This window comes from Rhinoraja longicauda, chromosome 23, assembly GCF_053455715.1.
Source record: "Rhinoraja longicauda isolate Sanriku21f chromosome 23, sRhiLon1.1, whole genome shotgun sequence".
In the NCBI taxonomy this organism is placed as follows: domain Eukaryota; kingdom Metazoa; phylum Chordata; class Chondrichthyes; order Rajiformes; family Arhynchobatidae; genus Rhinoraja; species Rhinoraja longicauda.
The window spans coordinates 14,656,036-14,677,279 of NC_135975.1; the positions used below are offsets into that span (position 1 = coordinate 14,656,036).

The 21,244-nt window shown below is 41.3% G+C and overlaps 1 protein-coding gene across 1 annotated transcript in view; it reads right to left on the bottom strand.

Moving 5' to 3' along the window:
* gsap (gamma-secretase activating protein) overlaps positions 1–20,910 on the bottom strand; it is a 71,508-nt gene extending 50,598 nt beyond the window's left edge. Inside the window, exons 1-10 of the mRNA XM_078419718.1 lie at positions 20,520–20,910; positions 20,107–20,186; positions 17,507–17,563; positions 17,130–17,199; positions 12,748–12,804; positions 10,132–10,220; positions 7,355–7,424; positions 6,146–6,195; positions 4,314–4,418; positions 2,896–2,955 (exon numbers count right to left, since the gene is read on the bottom strand). Of these exons, the coding sequence (XP_078275844.1) occupies positions 2,896–2,955; positions 4,314–4,418; positions 6,146–6,195; positions 7,355–7,424; positions 10,132–10,220; positions 12,748–12,804; positions 17,130–17,199; positions 17,507–17,563; positions 20,107–20,186; positions 20,520–20,607 (726 nt within the window). The 5' untranslated portion in view covers positions 20,608–20,910. The remainder of the gene's footprint in view (positions 1–2,895; positions 2,956–4,313; positions 4,419–6,145; positions 6,196–7,354; positions 7,425–10,131; positions 10,221–12,747; positions 12,805–17,129; positions 17,200–17,506; positions 17,564–20,106; positions 20,187–20,519) is intronic.
* Between the last annotated feature and the right edge of the window lie 334 nt (positions 20,911–21,244).

Consider the following 21,244-nt stretch of genomic DNA (forward strand, 5'->3'; position numbering starts at 1 on the left):
AAAGAAAAATACCATTATAACCCATTTCATGAACATTTAACACAATCAGGAGATGCGGAAAATAACAACAAAAACATGTATTGTCTTCATTGCAAACAGTGACATTGACCTGTTCACTGTGAAAACAGATAAACATATTCACCAGTAGAACATATTGCTTTCTGAAGAAGGGTCTCGACCCGAAACGTCACCCATTCCTTCTCTCCCGAGATGCTGCCTGACCTGCTGAGTTACTCCAGCATTTTGTGAATAAATCAATTTGTACCAGCATCTGCAGTTATTTTCTTATACTACATATTGCTTTGTGAATTTAATGTCAGAAGGTTTGGGGAAGGTAGCAATTTTCTTTTTTCACACGGCAGGTTGAGGTATTAGTTGCAGTTATTTTAATGTTTGGAGGTTATTTCATAAACTTCAGACAATGAACCATGGATAAAGTGAATTAGGCAGTGATGAGAAAATATTAGATTTCATGTCCACAGCTACATCTGGAAATATTTTGAGACTTGCAGAGCTTTAGTTGACATTGACACTCACCTGATCGGAACCCATTCAAGGCAGATTTTTCTCTCTGCCTGAGGTCTAAGCCTCGAGTTTAAACTAAGTTCCATTGAAATGCATCAGTTCAGAAAAAATGTTAAGGCCTTAGAAAGGATTACATAAATTTTTACCAAATTGTTATCTGGGAGAAGGAAATTAATAGAAAGAAGTTGTTGTTGGAAAAATGATTATTGTACTCCTTGATCATGTGCAAATGAGGTTCAGAGGGGACAAAATAGGTGTTTTTTTGTTATGATCAGCAGCTTTGATAGGTGGGAAACTTAATTCAACCAAGCAAACAACTAGTGGTCATACATCCAAAATAATTGGTCAGTATCTAAACAAGAATCTTTTCCCCCCACTAACAGTTGCCAGCCTGTCAAGGTGTTGAGCAGATTTCAGGAACAGTTTTATAAAGGGAATAGAATGGGTCTTTGAGCACGAGAAACACACTTTTTTTTTTTAAAACCATGGAACTTGATGTTAGCACGATGGTCAGATGCCCTCTTTCTGTACAGTTTCGATAATTGTGACCACTTCCATGGAACTAAAGGGGAACTCTCAGGATTAGTGTAACTTCCATAATAATTGGTTTCTGTGAATAATAACCAAATACTGTAATCGCTTCAATGTTTCCCAATTCCACCTTACCAAAATATGTTTTTGAAATAGTGCTGATTAAATGGAAAGGTAATTTTCAGAACTGCTAGAGTTATCGTAACATTGATAAGTCTGTTTTTCCTGAAAGAACAAAAAAAATCGCATGATTCCTTCTCTAGAAACATCAGCTATTTGGTGTGGATCATTTAGACTTCTTCATTTATTCTCAGTACTACTCATTCAGGAACTCTCACTTCCTCCTGCATGATGAATGCCCTTGCCTCATCTCATGTTGTGGCTCAGTCACAAATTGAAGAGGCTTATCTAAAAAATAAACAACTGTGGAAACGGAAAAGTGAGCCAATTCCTGTGTTCCTAACAAACAGAAAAACTGATAATGCTCAAGAGACTAGGCAACGTTGGTGGGAAAAGGAGAGTTAATGTTTCAGGTCAAATAGCCTTTCACCAGAATGCTAAACAAAGTAGCCAGGCAATCATTTCACGTAGAATCCAATATAAAAAGATTCTCCCGGATACCGATTTAAAATTCCCTCTCACTCTTTAGTTTAAAATTGACAGCCTTCGTGAACTATTTTAAATTTGTACCTGGTACTGATTTATCCATTAAAATAAATTCTATAGCCTCAAACTTTCAGACACTACTTTCCTTCCTGTTGTAAAGCCAGGTGAACCAGTCCCGACTTAAATCTCTGGCTTTCGATGCAAATGAATGTCCAGTCATGCAGATTGACACCTCACATTCTCTGCATAAAATTTAATTGGGGATTGGAAAAATGCTAAAAAGGAAGCCTTCCTACTCTCAAAGCTGTGAAAATCAGTGCCTTTCACATTTTATCGCAACTGTTCACTTCAAGCAATTAAATGTGATCTCTTTATATTCTAGGTATTTTGTTGAAACTATTTTTAGAACACTGTATGTGACTTACTATAAAGATATTGTTTGTGAGCATGGATTGCACACAGAGACATACTTGATAGTTCCTGCATCTGGAAGAGCTTCTGTCTCACAGTTCCAGCTAACCATGTTTAATCTTGAGCTCTGTGATTAGGGTGGCACTGCGGCAGAGTTGCTGCCTTAGAGGGTTCGATCCCGACTACGGGTGCTGTCTGTATGGAGTTTGTACATTTTTTCCATGTGTTTTCTTTGAGATCTTTCCTCCCACACTCCAAAGACGTACAGGTTTGTAGGTTAATAAATGTAAAATTTCCATAGTGTGTAGGATAGTGTTAATGTGTGGGGATCGCTGGTCGTTAAGGACTCGGTGGGCCGAAGGGCCTGTTTCCGCACTCTATCTCTAAACTAAACTGTGCTGTCCATGTGGACTTTGTACTTTCTCCTTGTGACTGCATGGGTTCCCACAAGTGCTCTGATTTCCTCCCACTTCACAGAGACATGCAAGTTGATACATTAATTGGCCACTGTAAATTATTCTCAAGCAGGAAGGTGAGCAGAAGAATCTGGAGAGTCAAGCGGAGTGTAGAGAGAATAAAATGGGATAAATGTAGAATTAGTGTAAATGGGTGCCTGATGGTATGTCTGGGCTCAGAGGACCAAATGGCCCAATTCTGTGCTGTATGACTCCATGACTTGTCAGTTTTATATCTCAACTTTCCCATTAAATTTTAGACAATGCAATACATATGTCAGTAGAAAAATAAACACACAATCCAAATATAATGGACAGTACAAAATGTTGGAAAAAGGTTAAATGACAAATATATACTACTACTTACCAATATTTCATTGCTCCTGTCCAGGTGAAACTGGATACACATCAGAACTGCATTGCTTTCCTAATTAAAGAGGTCATTATCATTGATGCAATCTCATTTTAGTTTGGAACTTATTATTCAGAAGGATATCTTTATAATTACAGCAGTAAATCAGTGACAAATCTATCTAATTACATAGTACATTAACATCTTTGATGTCGTTATTGATCAGAAATTCAAGGAGAGCAGCCCCATTCATATTGTAACTCCAAGAACAGGTCAAAGGTTGGATGTCATGCTGAGAAAGACTCAGCAGCTGACATCCAAACGCTGTCCACCGTAGACAGAGCACATGTCAGGATGTATGATGGAACACCTGGTTGATGGTGCCATTCCACCAGCTGGACACCATTTAGCCCATTTGAATCACCAGTCTTTGCTGGGTTGCAATCTTGGATCTTCCTACCATAGAATGTTGGAGGACCTTCACAAGAACGAGTGCACAATAGTTCAAGGCAGATACACGCCACTGCTTTCTCCAAGGCAATTAAGGATGGGCAATAATTGCCAGCCTTGCCAGTAATACAGATCCCCCAAAAAAGAATAAAGGTTCTTAATGCACTACAAGGGCTCCTATGTCATGGAACTGTTCAGCAGTGCATTGAATTTCAAGCCAAACTTATTTGTCACTGCCATTCTTGTACAACATTATCTTATCCCTATAGTTTGAATGAAAGCAGAAAGTTTAAAATTAAACAATTAGAATAGTCATATTTTGTTGCCGAGTGATATTTATGTCTTTTTTTTGAAGCACAGACGTCAGATGGGCCAAACGAGAACATACGTATGACAGACAACTTCCATGAAATAAGACTTGGGAGAAGAAGTTGGAATAGTTTGGTTTTCCTCTCTCATGTTAACCAATGATTTTATGGGAAATTGCACATTGATGGAATAACCAGTTACATTCAATGCCAGTGCATTTGCACTTTCAGTATCATTTTTAGGATACGGAAAGAATATTGTATCCCAATTTATTAAGCAGTTTTTCCATCTTTTTAATCTGTGTCATCTTAGCTCAGTAAAAGCACTGAATGCTGGAGGTTGTTGGTTCAAGCCCCACTTATCCACCATAATATTTGTTGAGAAACTAAGCAACACAACTTTCTTAATATTGACATGCTCTAAATTTGCCTTCATAGATCTATGCGTTCATGCAAGAAAGCGTTCATGCAAACCTTGAACAAAAACATCATTTGTTGTTGTTCCCCAAGTAGTACCCATCAAGTAGCAGCCAAAACAAGATTATTTTCTCATATATGCTGCTTGTAGAGAAGAGGGGCAATTTATAAAATGTATATGCTGCATCCTTGTTTATTCCAATGTTTCTTTATTGTTAATGAATCAAATATAAATGCAGGTATCTTATCACTTTTTACCTTTTCTACAATGTAGAACAGTCTCTGTGCCTCTGTATCCCATTGGGCCCATAAAAAATCTTCAGCCACAATCTCTTTAGGCATGTGGTCTGGATCCTGAATTATCTAAAATAGATTTAAAGCAAATGGATATATCCTGGAAACAAATGTAATTATATCAATGACCTTCCTTCCAATATCAACTCAGAAAGCGGCATATTAGCTATAGATTACACAATATTCAATTCTATTTGCAATTCTTCAGCCCATGAAGTAGTCCATCCCTGCAGGCAACATTCACAAATGGGTAAATAACATTAAAGCCGTAAGAGAGACAGGCAATGACCATCTTCAAAGTTGGACACCAACCACCTGCGCTTGATACTCGATGGCATTACCATTGTCAACACCCAAATGACAATACCCTGTAATTACCAACAGAAACTTAAATATGCCAAAACCATAAAATTGTGGCAACACTCAGCAGGTCAAGCAGCATCTGTGCAAAGAGGGGAAAAAATAGTTAAAGTTTCAGTCAAAGACTATTTGACAGAAGTGAGTAAAACAAGTTAGTTTCAAGTTAAAATATAATGACAAAGATAGACATAAAATACTGCAGTAACAAAAGACTTCAGGAGTCTGAAGAAGGGTCCCGACCCGAAATGTCCCCCATCCATTTTTTCCAGAGATGCTGCCTGACCAGCTGAGTTACTCCAGCATTTGGCGCCTATCTTTAGTTTTAAGTTTGTTTTAAGTTGCAACATGCAACACTTGTTTTCCACCTCTCGTGAAATGAATTTTGAATTGACAACATAGTCTCCTCTACAAAAGAGAAAGCAAAGAGAGTAGGCATCCATTTCACTAGGCAGCTGCAAAGACGATAAGCTTCCTGTTGCCTGCTACTTTAATTCCATTCCTACTATCTTTCTGTCTGTTGCCTCATGCACTTCATATCAAAGCCCAATGCCAGTTTGAAGAACAGTACTTCATTTTCTATCTGGACGTTGCAGGCTCCCATATTTTGAACAGCATCATAAAAAAGTGTCATTTTGAAGCAAGGTATGCTGAGGAGAATGACTTGCCTCGAGAGCACAAAGTCTTTCGACCATCTACAATGCACATCAGGAGCTTGGTGAAATAATCTATTTGTGGGGATAACTATGGCTTCAACAACATCAGAAGAGGTTCAACATCATCCAAGACAAAATCAGCTCCCTTGAATGGCACTTCATCAACAACCGTAAACATGAATTACCTTTAGTTTAGTTTAGAGATACAACGCAGAAACAGGCCCTTCGGCCCACCGGGTCCACGCCAACCAGCGATCCCCGCATATTAACACTATCCTACACCCACTAGGGACATTTTTTACATTTACCAAGCCAATTAATCTACATGTACGTCTTGTGGGAGTGTGGGAGGAAACCAAAGATCTCGGAGAAAATTGGTGTCATGATTTGAGGGCCTGAGTTATAGGGACTGGTTAGGCAGGCTAGGATTTTATTTCTTGGTGTATAGGAGGCTGAGGGCGAGTTTATAGAACAGGCTGCCAGAGGAGGTAGTGGAAGCAGGTACTATAATAACATTTAAACAGCTACATGGACAGAAAAGGTTTAGAGCAATATGGGCCAAGCGTGGGCTGGTGGGACTAACAGATGGGGCATCTTGGTCAGCATGGGAACGTTGGTCCAAAGGGTCCGTTTCTGAACTGTTTGACTATCTCCAAAGGAGATTGCACAATGGCATTTTTGAGAAACTTTTGGCGAGCTTTACCTAACTTTCTCCAATGCACAGACTTCGGATCCACAACAGAGCATCCATGCACTTGGACAAGTCTAATATATCTCACTTACCACTCTGTAACCTTCTTCAATGATCACCCTTGTACGAATGTGCTCAATACCTGAACAAAAAAAGCAAAAAATAATTTCAGAATGTTTTGGATAGGATTGTAATAGAGCATGAAGGTATTAAAATAAAATGCCATTCAGATAGGTCAATGAAGATACTTACCATGATGATGATACCTAATACCTTCTTGCTAACCCTTATAGATGTGCCACACCAGAGTTATTTTTAAATTGTACTAGAGGATTATATAGTACACAATCATTCTATTGTTGAGATGAGCTGTGTACAACAGGCAAAAAATGTAATACATTACAGTTGTATTTACAACTGCCCTGGGTGCTTTGGTGTGGTCTCAGTACTGTTGCTGACCGCTCCAGTGACCAGAGTTTGATCCTTGCCCTGGGTGTTGCCCGTGTGAATTCTGCACATTCTCCGCGAATGCACAACTTTCCCCCAAAGTGGTGATCTGTTTTGCACCATTATCTCAAAGACGTGATGGTGGGCGAACTGGCTACTAGATCTCTGGTGCAGCAATATTTAGGGTGGCAGGAGAGCTGATGGACACAAGATAGGATAGCTTGCAGGGAAAAGCGAAGGATTGGGTCTGATGGGAGCGCTCAGAGCTGGCCAATTTGATGAGTTCAATAGTCTCTTTATATGTCATAAGAAAATATGGAAACTAAAGATGGAGACACAGATGGCCCTGCCACCCATGATGAAATCAACTCTCTACCAATTTTAACTGTTTTGCGCAGTACCAGTGACCTGCCCCAAAATACCACTGGCTCTCCTGGCTATCAGCCTGTCAATCAAACTAGGTGCCGAGAATAAAATATATTTCTACATACCTGGGTCTCTTCCTACATCTCCCCCACTACTCTCGCTCTCCAAATATTGACACGTATATGTGGACAGCTTGCATGGACCAACATCATGCTAACAAGAGATCATCACAATTTGCTGCGTTATATCCAGTCATTCGCTTTTAGAGTCAGAGCTCTACAGCTTGGACTCAAGCCCTTTGGCCCAACTCATCCGTGCCAACTAAGTTGCCAACTAGGGTCACTTCCCAAACCTGGCCCATATTCCTTCAAATCTTTCCTATCCATGTACCTCTCTAAATGTATTTTAAATGTTGTAATTTAAATGTTGTAATTGTAACTCTTTTAAAAGTAAACTCATCACCAATCATGAACCATCATATTACTTACATCCGTCCTCTGAAATTATGAGTAAGTGGCTTTCAGACAACATCTTAGCATCTGAATCTTGATAGAGGAACTGGAAAAAAATTAAGAAAACCTGTAAAGTTTCCAAACATTATTTTGTAAAAACTGGTGCACTTGAACAGATTTAGGCAAACATTGGCTCAGAGTGCTAATGAAGAACTTTCCCAAATATAAAATCAAACATTACAAAAGAGTTATTCACTTCAACTAGAAAAAGACTACGTATTTATTTGAACTGAATCAGAACGTTTTTCATATCAGCTTGAATCCACAATCAGCTGTGAATGTTATAGACATTTCAAACCTATGATGTACAAAATATATGCACATATATTAGCTTACAAGCACATTGGTCGTCCCCCCTCCGCCGGCTCCCCTTACCTCGTTCATCACCCACTTAACACGAAATAATTGTTGTCAGTACACTTTGCTTCTAATTTTTCCAGATTTTGATCACCTCAACTAGGCCAACATTTTAGCAGGCAACAACTGGCATAGTTGATGCTGGATTAGATAGATAAAGCTCTAGGGGCTAGCAGAATCTAGGGGTATGGGGAGAATGCAGGCACAGGTAACTGATTGTGGATGATCAGCCATGATCACAATGAATGGTGGTGCTGGATCTAAGGGCTAAATGGCCTCCTCGTGCACCTATTTTCTATGTTTCTATGAATTAGAGAATAGAGAGAAAAAAAACCAGGAAAAATAGTTTAAATTTTGGGGCGGCACAGTGGTGCAGCGGTAGAATTATTGCCTTACAGTGCCAGAAACCCAGGTTTTATTCTGACTACAAGTGCTGTCTCTATGGAGTTTGTAAGTTCTCCCCGTGACCATGTGAGTTTTCTCTGTCTCTGGTTTCCTCCCACATTCCAAAGATGTGCAGGTCTGTAGGTTAATTGGCTTCGGTTAAAAATAGTTGTAATTTGTTCCTAGTGTGTAGGATAGATGGTGCTTGTGTGCGGGTAATCCCTGGTCAGCGCAGTCGGTGGGCCGAGACACGCTGTATCTCTAAAGTCTAAAGTTTTCAATTGCTAAATGCTACTTTTGCTATAGTGTCTGTGGGTATTGATCAGGCAAGAAATGGATGAAGTTAAATTGGTGCCTAAATTCACATTCCTTCACACACTTACTAGTAAAGTCTCTGACAACAGTAGCATACTCATTTTGGTTGACCATAGTCTTTGAATATGGACCAGCCTGATCAATGGTGTTCCATAGGAATCAGTGGTGGACCAATGCTATTTGCAATAAGTGCAAATGATTTGGATGCGGATCCAGATAGCTTGACCTTTAAATGCCAAACGTGGGAGTTTTTGACTGTGCGGAGAGGTGTCTTCCACTACAGGGTGATTTGACGTGTTGGTGTGGCATGTGTTTTGCGGAAAAATGTGAGGCAAAATCAGAACGACGGAAATGAAATAAGAAAGCGGAAACTTTCCGCCAAATTCGGAAGGGTTGGGAGGTCTGTAAAATGATTATAATAATTGTTTTCCAACATACTTTTTAAGAACATTTAAGGAAATGGTTTCCAATGTTAAATCACTTAAGTTTCCAACTTAACTTATGAAAAGCAACTGGAAAACAGAAGCAAAATGTACCCAGTATGCCAAGTATATATTACTAACGGTAACTGAGTGTTATTCTTTCTTTATCGTACAAATTCTCTGAAAGTTTGATTTCAAAATCACAACTGGAAATTCTATTAACATGCTACACATCATACAAAAGACTTCTCACCCTTGGTTACCATTTCACAACAAAAGACCAGAATAAAAACTGTAAACACTTATACAAACTTCATTTTACAAAAGTAAAATCTTTGGCAGGCTACTATATTTGTTGTTATTTAATGTTAAAAAATATCAAAAGGACACAGATTTTCCTCTTGTATTTCCAAACGAGGTTGTAAGGGTTTTGAGAAATTTCATCTTGCTAATTCTCTTATGTTATCATCTTGCTTCATCAGTTCTCTTATGTTAAATCACTAGCTTTCATTATACTGTCACCTGGAAAGGACACAGAAGCTATACAGAAGGTACATAAAAAACTAAATTCGATGGTTGTAGCGATGAGTGACATAAGTGTATTAGGGAAGCTAAGCTATTTTCCTCTGACCCAAGCAAGTTGGTAAGGGATTTGATGGAATTTAAGATTACAAAACATCAAAACTTTAAATAACGAGAACTTGTTTCAATGTTCACAAATTCATAAACAAAGGTCATGAATATTCTGATTGGGAAAGGGGCTCCCCAAAACATTAGGAAAATCATTTTCTACCATCAAGCAGTGGAATATACTGACTCTAGGAATGATGGAAGAAGATTCAAACAAAGCTTTCAAAAAGGAAAAGGACAAATACCTGAAGGATTTTTAGTGCAATAGCGACTCTGTAATTGTACCCAATACCCATTCTTAAAGGTTACTCTCCCCTTCTGATTTTATAACATTAAACACTTCGAGGCTAAGTCACATGGCAGTTCTGTTCACAGGTTTTTTGCAAATTCTTCGCAGTAAAAATCATTCAATGTCCCACTTTTACTCTTCCCAATAGTTTGCAAATAGCATCTTATCTTTCTTTTACATCTCTGACCTGGCCAATAGACTATAAAACATTATCAAGAATTATAGGTGCATCTTCCGAGCCTCAAACCAAAACAGCAAGGAAAGCTGCTCAAGATTTCTTCAGACCTGCTCATTCAAAGAGTTAATACGAAAGCATTATAAAAGCAAAATTTAAGAAAGTAATTAATGATAAATACCTGAACTTTGACATTTGAATCAACGGCTTTTAAAACTTTTGTGTTATTTGCTGGATGAATTTCAATCAACAAAGTCAAACATTTGGAAACTGCAACAAAAGTTAAAAAAGTTTAACTATAAATTCATTCTTTCTAAAAAAAAAACTACAAAATATGCATTAACCAGAATAGATAAAACTTGTAAAGTACTTTTCTACACCACACTCAGTACCATGGACTGAAAACAAGTTTCTCCATTTACTAGTTTCACAGATTCTGAAATGGTCCCTGGGATAAATCAGAGCCAACACAACACAAGAAAGGAGGGAGAGCAAAAGCAGGGATCTAAATGTCCATTACAATAATATGGCATTGAACCCTTTATTAACTAGTAAGAAAACTACTTGGGTATTAGGTAATATTGAGTAATATTATGTAATATCTAAGTAGCTTTCTTATTACTTCCATAATAGTAGTAAGAAAACTATTTTTCCATTTTTCATATAGATACTAAGAAAACTTTAAAAATATTTAAACAAAGTCAAAGTGGTTTTAAGAAATATTGGATATTAAGATTGCTGGGAAAGCAAATTGCGAAAACAAAATCCACAAAAGAGATATTGGCCAAGTAAGCAAGATAGCAAAATACATTGAAAGAAAGATACAGCATGTAAACTGGCTCTTCAGACTATAAGTCCATGCCAGCCACTGATCACCAGCTCTATGTAATCCCAAAAAGATGACAAATGGAGTATAATGCAAGGAATTTCAAGAGAGAGTTAGATTTGGCTCTTAGGGCTAAATAAATCAAGGGATATGGGGAAAAAGCAGGAACGTGGCATTGATTTTAGATGATCAGCCATGATCATATTGAATGGCGGTGCTGGCTCGATGGGCCAAATGGCCTACCCCTGCACCTGCTTTTCTAAGAATTGAGAGATTATTTGCTTTGACAGGAAGAGAAGGTGAGGTTTTACAGAGGTTTTACAGAAAGGTAGGACACTTAACAGGGTAGATTCTGCAGGGATGATTCCCCTGATGGCGAAATCTAAAACAATGGGACTCTGTATCAGTATAGATAAACATCTATTTACGAGTGAAATTAAGATTTTTTTTTCTCTCTGGACATTTGTTTTGAACAAGGTGAAGATAAATATATTCAAGGATAAGATAGCTAAGTTTTTGAATGATAGGGAAACCCAGGGCCATTGGGTTTAGGGAGAAAATTGACACTGAGACCAACGAGCAATCAGCCAGGAACTTATTATATGACAGAACAATCATAAAGAATCCTATAGCCTTCTTTTGTTCCTACACTTCTCTACCGCCATTGATGAAGCCAACAAAAATGTATTGTTGTTTACCTGGAGAAATGAAAGAGGGGTAAGGAAGCCAGCATACACCTTCACTGTGTCAGGAATGAATTCAACATTATTGCTGAAATACTTAACTGCCTGCAAGGCTTTGTCAGGAGGTAAACACTACGCAGCTCTGACCATATTGAATGGCAGTGCTATGAATAACCATGCAAATGATTATTCCTAAAACACAAATGTGTGTGAATCCGCAATCATAACACATATAGATGGCCCCACATCCGACAAAGATTCCCTTCCAAGAACACAAAAAAATGATCTGTGCTGGGATTGTGTCCATCAGTTCAGGCCAACAAACATCTGTAACTTCATTGGCCTGAGTTGAAGTGGTGATATTGGAAACCACAACTAAAAAATTCCATTCCTTCTCTTCTTACCTACCCTTCTGGAGATTTGAAACTACCAAAAGCAATTTCAGACTTACCTAACTCTGCTTACATCTAAATGTTTAGTGCCTTCCTGCCTTATCTTTTCTAATCAAACACCATTTTAAAGATACTTAGGTAACTCAGTAGGTTAGGCAGCATCTCTGGAGAACAGAAAGGTGACATTTTGGGTCAGGACCCTTCTTCAGACTGCTTTTGGGGAGGGGGGGGTGGAAATAAGAAAGCTGGAGCATGGAAGGTGAGTCTACACTCGGCCTTGCCAATGTACAAGAGGCCACATCGGGAACATCATGTACATTAGATGAGGTTAGAGGAGGTCCACATGAAGCTCTGTCTCATCTGGAAGGACTGGTGGGATCCCTGTATGGAGGAAGTATGAGAATATGTGTTACATCTCCTGTTGTAGGGGAAAGTACCTGGGGAGGGTGTGGTTTGGGTGGATTGTGATGCGTGAATCAATGAGTTGCAGAGGGAGCGGTCTCTGCTGGAAACAGAAAGGGATGGAATGGGAAGATATGACTGGTGGTTGGATAACATTGGAGGAGATGGAAATGTCGAAGGATGACGTGTTGGATACAGAAGCTGATGGGGTGAAAGACAAGGACCATGGAAACTCTATCTGGGGAGGAAGAGCACAATTACAGGACACAGAGAAGACGCAGTTGGAGGATCTATCTATGACAGCGATAGAGGACACATCTTAGATGTCTTAAAAAAGGAAAGCCTCGACTTGGGAACAAATGCAATTTAAGGATTCAACTCCATCCCTCAAAATTAATTCTCAATAGTTTACAGAAATTAATTATTCCAAAAGCAATTCAATTGAAAGTTTGAATTCAAAATTTTACAACCACACAAAAGAATGAGAGTAATACCTGGTCTGAAAGTATTTAATGGTATGCCTCTTCCAGCAGACTGTAGGATACTTACAGCTAAAACAAAACAAGAATTTCTTTGAAAAAGCAAATTCACTTATGGCATATCAATTTTAATAGGCATTTATAATCTTGATACAAATTGCAATTTACACAGGAACCTCACATAGCAATACCCCATTTGTCATTGTGCACCCGGCTCTGGAGACCAAACATGCACAGGTAGGTACATCCCTGTACTTCAGGCTGTGAATTGTTGTGCTGGGAACATGGCATTTTCCCAATGATGAAATAGTTAAGTGATTACATGGTTGCCTCACCAAGGCAACATGCTGAAGCTGCCTGTAAGGATCGATGTTGGGTAGCTAGACCAATTAATGCAACCACTCAGTGCTGAGATGCAAGGCTCAGGATACATACACTGCTCTTTGAACTTCTTACAATAAAAATATCTCCATTTGGGGAAACTTTGCAGCCAACCAAACAGAGGAGAAGACAGCAGGTTCCATCGCCTCTAGCCTGAGGTGATGAGATAGGATTAAGGGCGGCACGGTAGCGCAGCGGTAGAGTTGCTGCTTTACAGCGAATGCAGCGCCGGAGACTCAGGTTCGATCCTGACTACGGGTACTGCACTGTAAGGAGTTTGTACGTTCTCCCCGTGACCTGCGTGGGTTTTCTCCGAGATCTTCGGTTTCCTCCCACACTCCAAAGACGTACAGGTATGTAGGTTAATTGGCTGGGTGAATGTAAAAATTGTCCCTAGTGGGTGTAGGATAGTGTTAATGTACGGGGATCACTGGGCGGCACGGACTTGGTGGGCCGAAAAGGCCTGTTTCCGGCTGTATATATATGATATGATATTGAAGATGGCGGCGCGCACGGACGCAGCGGCTCACAGCTCTCCCTTTCGGTGCGTTTTATGTGTGTTATCTGTGTTATGTCTGTTAGTCAAATTTAGTCATTCAAACCAGGAAAATCAGGCAAATCCTACCTACAACCGAAAGGACCTTCTGATCATCGGATTCCAGTGCAATCGGGACCTTGTGCGCGAATTTCCACACCCGCGAAATATACCGGAAGAGATTGCCAGGACACCGGGCGCTCCGTGGATAGTTGTCGGCGCGAACAGGCGTCGCAGACGGAGGAGAAACAGGAAGCAAAAGCGAGGATGCCGGTCCGGTATACTTGCCAAGCTAAAGAGACAGCCACACAAACCACCGCTACCTAGCATGTTCCTCACCAACGCCAGATCCATCATCAACAAAATGGACGAACTTAAACTACAGATATCAGCAAACAAACTCGTGGAGGACTGTTGCATTCTCTTAGTAACAGAGACATGGCTTCATCCACTTATCCCAGACGGAGCCATTGAGCTAGCCGGGCGCACAGCGTTTCGTTGGGACAGAAACATCGACTCCGGTAAGAGCAAGGGGGGGGGGTTATGCATTTATGTGCACAACAGCTGGTGCACTAATATCCAAACCATAGATAGCCACTGTTCTCCTGATCTGGAGTCCCTAACAGTTAAATGCAGGCCTTTTTACCTTCCTCGCGAATTTACAGGGGTTATAGTAACAGCAGTCTACATCCCACCGAATGCTAACGCTAGCACAGCTTTAGGCTACCTGCTAGGTGCAATAAACTCACAACAGAGCACATATCCAGAAGCAGCCCACATCATAGCCGGGGACTTCAACCATGCAGACCTAAAGTCAGTTCTCCCGAAACTTGAACAACACATAAGATGTGCTACCAGGGGGAAAAACACACTAGACAAGGTTTACTCAAATATTAAGAAGGGGTTCAGGTCAGCACCACTACCACACCTGGGGCAGTCAGATCACCTGTCCATATTCCTAACCCCAGCATACACCCCACTCAGGAGGAAAGCTCCAGTCACCATAAAGACTGTGAAGACATGGCCTGAAGGAGCTTCCTCGCAGCTGCAGGATTGCTTCGAAAGGACCAACTGGGATATTTTTGAGGATCAGGACTTGGAGGAGTACACATCAACTGTACTTTGCTACATCAAAAACTGCGTTGACAATGTCACCGTCGACAAACGCATCCGGTTGTACCCCAATCAAAAACCCTGGATGACAAAGGATGTCAGGTCTCTCCTCAAGGACCGTAACACCGCCTTCAGGTCTAGTGACAGAGCTCTATACAGTGCTGCTAGAACCAACCTGAAGAGAGGCATCAAGGATGCCAAAGCGTCCTACAAGAGGAAGATTGAGGACCACTTTTCCAACAATGACCCACGGCGGGTATGGCAAGGCATCCAGCACATCACCAATTACAAGACCAGCAACCGCACGACTGCCGACGGCGACGCCTCGTTGGCTGAGGAACTTAACTGTTTCTTTGCTCGTTTCGAGGTGAAAGCTACAGTGGCAGACATTACACCCTCTCCAGCACCTGAGAGCAACACCTTCACTGTGCAGGAGTATGACGTTAAGCGAGTGCTCAGAGCAGTGAATCCCAGGAAAGCTGCAGGCCCCGATGGTGTGACGGGCAGAGTGCTGAGGGAATGTGCAGACCAATTATCTGAGGTCTTCACAAAAATCTTCAACCTGTCCCTTTTAAAATCCACCATCCCTCCCTGCCTGAAGTCCGCCATAATCATCCCACTGCCGAAAAAGCCTGTCATCAGCGGTCTTAACGACTACCGTCCGGTAGCACTCACACCGGTCATCACAAAGTGCTTCGAGAGACTGGTCCTGCAGCACATCAAAGCCAGCCTCCCACCCACCTTCGACCCATACCAGTTTGCCTACAGAGCAAATAGGTAGGTCTACAGGGGATGCCATCGACACTGCTCTTCACACTGCACTGACCCACCTTGAACACCAGGGGAGCTATGTGAGGATGCTCTTTCTCGACTTCAGCTCTGCCTTTAACACGGTCATCCCGAGCAGACTGGTCACCAAACTTTCCGACCTTGGATTTTCCCTAACCATCTGCAAATGGATCAAGGACTTCCTGACCAACCGCCCCCAGACAGTCAAAATAGGCCCTCACCTCTCCTCCACCATTACACTGAGCACCGGCTCACCACAGGGCTGTGTGTTGAGCCCCATCCTTTACTCCCTCTACACTCACGACTGCGCCCCCACCCATCCCACCAACACCATCATCAAGTTCGCGGATGACACGACTGTGGTTGGACTTATCTCAGAAGGAGATGAGACAGCCTATAGGGATGAAATCCAAAGGCTGGCAGCATGGTGTTCAGTGAACAATCTGGTCCTGAACTCCTCCAAAACAAAGGAACTTATAATTGACTTTAGAAAAACCAGTGGAGATTACGACCCACTCTACATCAATGGGGTCTGCGTGGAAAGGGTACCAGCTTTCAGGTTCCTGGGTACGCACATCGCAGAGGATCTCACCTGGTCTACCAACACCATCACCACAGTAAAGAAGGCACAGCAGAGACTCCACTTCCTGAGGATCCTCAGGAAAACCAACCTGCAGGAGAAGCTCATGTTGTCCTTCTATCGCTGCTCCATCGAGAGTGTGCTGGCATACTGTATAACCACATGGTATGCCAGCTGCTCAGAAAAGGACAGGAAGGCCCTTCAGAGGGTCATCACGACGGCCCAGAAAATCATCGGCTGCTCACTGCCCTCCCTGGAGCACCTGTTCAGCCTGCGCTGCCTCAGTAGAGCAGGCAAAATAATAAAAGATCCATCCCACCCCGGCCACCGTCTGTTTGTTCATCTGCCCTCTGGTCGACGTTTCAGGTCAATCAAATCCCGAACAAACAGACTTAAGAACAGTTTTTACCCCAGGGCCATACGAGAACTGAACACTACCTGTGCACTAGGCAACACCGTTAAAAAATCTTGTACTTAATTTAATTGTATTTATGTATTTATTTGTTTTTGCATTATTGCATATATGTTTGTACGCACCGTCAGGATTGGCTGTTTTTTTAATTTCGTTGTACTCGTTGCAATGACAATAAATGAATATTATTATTATTATTATTATGATATGATGATTCAAATGGTCTGTGTAACAGCCTGCACCCACCAATCATACCAGGGTGCATACAAACCCTGCACCTCAGTGCTGTGTGGCTCATTCCACAGCCAGCCATGCAGTGAGCGGGTCATTATGTCATTGCTGTGCGAGTGTCAGTGGCATGCTGAGCTCTCAATCGGTTTCATGGCACTGCAACAGGAAAACCAGGGATTCATGCACAGCAGCACTGAATAATGTATCACGTCATGCTATTAATGAGCCCTTTTAGCACCAATTCCATTATAGCATTCATTCCAGGGAAAGACCGACGGCTAAATGAGATACCAGTGCAGCATTAACAAAAAAATGGTGTAAAACTATCTCCCAAAATATAAATTAGTCCCACTCACCCAGCAGTGTCCTTTCCTTGTTGACAGAACAACTAATCAAAGACACTTCTTTATCAAAGATATACAGCAGCTGAGAATATAAATAAAGAGCAAAATAAAATTGAGAAAATATCTAAATAAAACTTCTACATTTTATTGGAAATAGAACGCTGTCAACAGAAATTATGTTTAAGAAGTATAAGAAAATAACTGCAGATGCTGGTACAAATCGAAGGTATTTATTCACAAAATGCTGGAGTAACTCAGCAGGTCAGGCAGCATCTCGGGAGAGAAGGAATGGGTGACGTTTCGGGTCAAGACCCTTCTTCAGACTGATGTCAGGGGGGCGGGACAAAGGAAGGATATAGGTGGAGACGATAGGTGGAAATGATGTTTACCTTGTTCTGTTTTTTGTGAAGATCATGCAAGCCAACACACGTCATTCCCTTCTTGCCCTTGAATACAAAAACATTTTTTAAATCTTCACATTACTGAGTAATATTTTCGTTCATTGACAGTAAAGAAAACTTAGTTTCTTTGACACATTTACTCTAAGGCCATAATTTGTGCTTTGATGGATTTCAGTACTTGCAAAAAAAATCCCTAGACCTTAGTCAATGTAATATTTTCACATTATATTGACAAATGTGTGTCTTATACAACCCCCATAATCCCTCAGATTATCACAGAAACCTCCTTCCAAATGACCATCCAAGGCCTCTCTGCAGCATTCAAGACCTCAAGAGCTACTGAGAGGGCATTATAATTTTCTGCAATTGAAAACGTGCCCAACAAGATCAAGACAGTCTGGGGAATATCCAAGAGGGAAATGCAGAAACTGAAAGACAAGGATTGGGGGAACTCTAGGAAGAATATGGGGGCTGGGTGGGATGAAGATCTTCAATGATGATCAGGGCCTGGGATTGGGCCTTGGCGGTAAATCATTACCTCCTTGAAGCAGAGTGGTGGGTCCTCTGTCGAATCAAGGACGGAGGATGAGCAATGGAGTACCAGAGTGCTGGAGAACCCAAGAGTTTTGTCACCGCGGGGCTCTCTTCCCTCTCACCAGTCACTTTGTCTGCTCCCCTGCTGCCTCTCCCCTGCAATTGCCAACATCTTCCAAGGTGGAGGATGTCGGCGACTCCGGGGAGAAAGAGGATGGGGTAGTGGTGGAAGGGAAAAATAAAACAGCTCATTAGACAGAACGATGAGAGAATGAGGAGGAGGCGGTGGTGTCCGTTCAAACAAGGGTTTTTTGGGGGGGTGTGCGTGCGCGTGTATGCATGTGTGCACGTGTATATGCGCGTTTGTGTGTATGTGCGTGTATATGTGTGTGTGCATGTATATGTGTGTGTGCTTGTATGTGTGTATGTGCATATGCGTGTATGTGCATATGTATGTGCGTATGTGTATGTGCGTGTGTGTGTATGTATGTGGGTATTTGTGTGCGTGTATGCGTGTATGTATGTATGTCAACTGATGGTTTCTATAAAATTCCCAGCTTTATCTACACACACATGTCTTGTCGATACTGCACCAACCACCGCTGTTGGGCTATATGCGTTTCAACTGACGGTTTATTGCTATTGAGGGCGTGCAGCGTAGGTTTACTAGGTTAATTCCCGGAATGGCGGGACTGTCATATATGTTTGAAAGACTGGAGCGACTAGGCTTGTATACACTAGAATTTCGAAGGAGAGATCTTATCGAAACGTATAAGATTATTAAGGGGTTGGACACGTTAGAGGCAGGAGACATGTTCCCAATGTTGGGGGAGTCCAGAACAAGGGGCCACAGTTTTAAAAATAAGTGGTAGGCCATTTAGAACTGAGATGAGGAAAAACTTTTTCAGTCAGAGAGTTGTGAATCTGTGGAATTCTCTGCCTCAGAAGGCAGTGGAGGCCAATTCTCTGAATGCATTCAAGAGAGAGCTAGATAGAGCTCTTAAGGATAGCGGAGTCAGGGGGTATGGGGAGAAGGCAGGAACGGGGTACTGATTGAGAATGATCAGCCATGATCACATTGAATGGCGGTGCTGTCCCAAAGGGCCGAATGGCCTCCTCCTGCACCTATTGTCTATTGTCTATTTATATAAATTTCCATGTTTTATCTTTCTACATACACCCTCTTTTACATTATTTATTTGCAATGCAAAGGACTTGCCTCATTATTTATTTGCAATGCAAAGGATCATGGTCAAGTGGTAAATTCGGAAAGCAGTGTCCAATGATATTCAATTATAGTTCCCTATGATATTCACTCCTCTGTACAATCCTATCCAAATAAGTCAATAATGCTCGAAAAAGCATTACACAATGAATATCATTCTGTGTGTGACTGATGTGGAAATATCATCTGGCACCCAAGGTGATTCAAGCCAATAAGTGCCTGTTCAAGTTCTTGGATGATGCGAAACAACCCCGGAATGGTTGTTATCACATTTCACTCTGTGCACAGGCCAACATTCAATCGCATAACGCGGAAATGTTATCCAATTAAACCTGTAGTTCACAATGTTTTCCCTTATCTGAAATTTACTTATTGATAAAGTTGAATTTTGTAAGATAGTGTTAACATGTTCTTAAATGATTTGTCAAAAAAACTTGTAGAAACTATTCAATGTGAATTAACAACCCATATAATTTTTTGTTCCATCATCATATCTGGTAGGTTAAAGATCAATTTCACCTTCTAAAATTCCTGATTGCTATTGTTGTCCACTTTGCACAGAATTACAATTAATACACAAAGTACTTGTGCTATGTCCCCAGTAGTTAAATATTATGAACTTGCACCAAACCCCAGACGAGTCGATCATCATGCCACAGGTGGCTATCTAGTCTAGTAATATAAAAATGTAACAACTCTACTCTCCTCCCCCAATGCACTTTTAATCCCTTGAAGGAGGATGTTCTCACAAAACCTGTTACTGTCCAACCGAACAGCAAAAACATGAACACGTGTGTATACAACAAATTCATAATGTAAATATTTGCACCTTCCAGGTGAATACGACACCGCCATTCTTTTCAACGTTAATAATCTGCAAATCGGTTCTTGAAAGGTTCGTAGATTCGCCTAAAACAGAATATAGTAAGAAGCGTTTTATTTTGCCTCATGTTTGTGCCGCGTTTGCAGCTTGCCTTAATCCAAACAAACACTCAACTGTGCGGTTTTCGCCAGTGTGTTGCTTTTCGCAGACATACACGATTAATTTGAACCCATCCGAAAAACTTAGCCATAGAACGTTTTTTTAATTAATTTGTCAATCAGCTTTGAATTTCAAATCCTAACGTACAGTCTCCAAATGCCAAAATTCACTTCAGTAAGCTGGAATACAGCAGTTAAAAATGAACTAAACGCACACAAAATGCACTACCGCCTCAGGAAGCAGAATTTGTTGCAGCTTACCATTTTCATTAAGAGGAGTCAGCTTGCCTTTCACCAGCCAAGGAACAACTTCACTCTGGGTATCAAACACAGACTTCAGCTCCAACATTGTCAAACACTTCTTCCAAATACATGTAAATAAATAAATGTCTCAAGTCAATCTAGTCTTGCCAGGGAGTCAATTCGGCGATGTATCTAATTGGTCCCGAGTCAACTCCAAGGCCGCGACAACAAACGCTCCTGTTGCTTCAGAACAAGAGCAGGCAGAGTGGCGGCCGCTGTGCTGTGCTGCACTGCACTCACAGTGCCAGAGTCCCGCGGGGACAAGCTCTCAGCGGCACATCGTCCCGGCACAAACACAGGGGCCCCACAATCACTGAGGAGGAGCCGCTCTGGACCAGCGACGCGCTCCTCTTCACTAAAGGTTAAACCACTTACAAAGGGGGTGGGCAGAGCCAGGATTTATGGGCGCAGTGTTTGTTGTGGGAGGCTCTATGATGCCGAGTGACAATCTCAGTGAGTACGAATTTATTTTCCAAATTGAATTGAATAAATTTTATTAGCCAAGTATGTGTACGTACAAGGAATTTGCCTTGGTGCTTTGCTGGCAACTACCAACACGACATACAGTAAACAATTAAGAACAAAATATTATAACTTAAACATGTGAAGAATGAAATAAAATACCAGAGTAAAAGGAGGCCACAGACTTTGGTTGTTGAGTGGGGCTACTGCTCGTGGGGGGG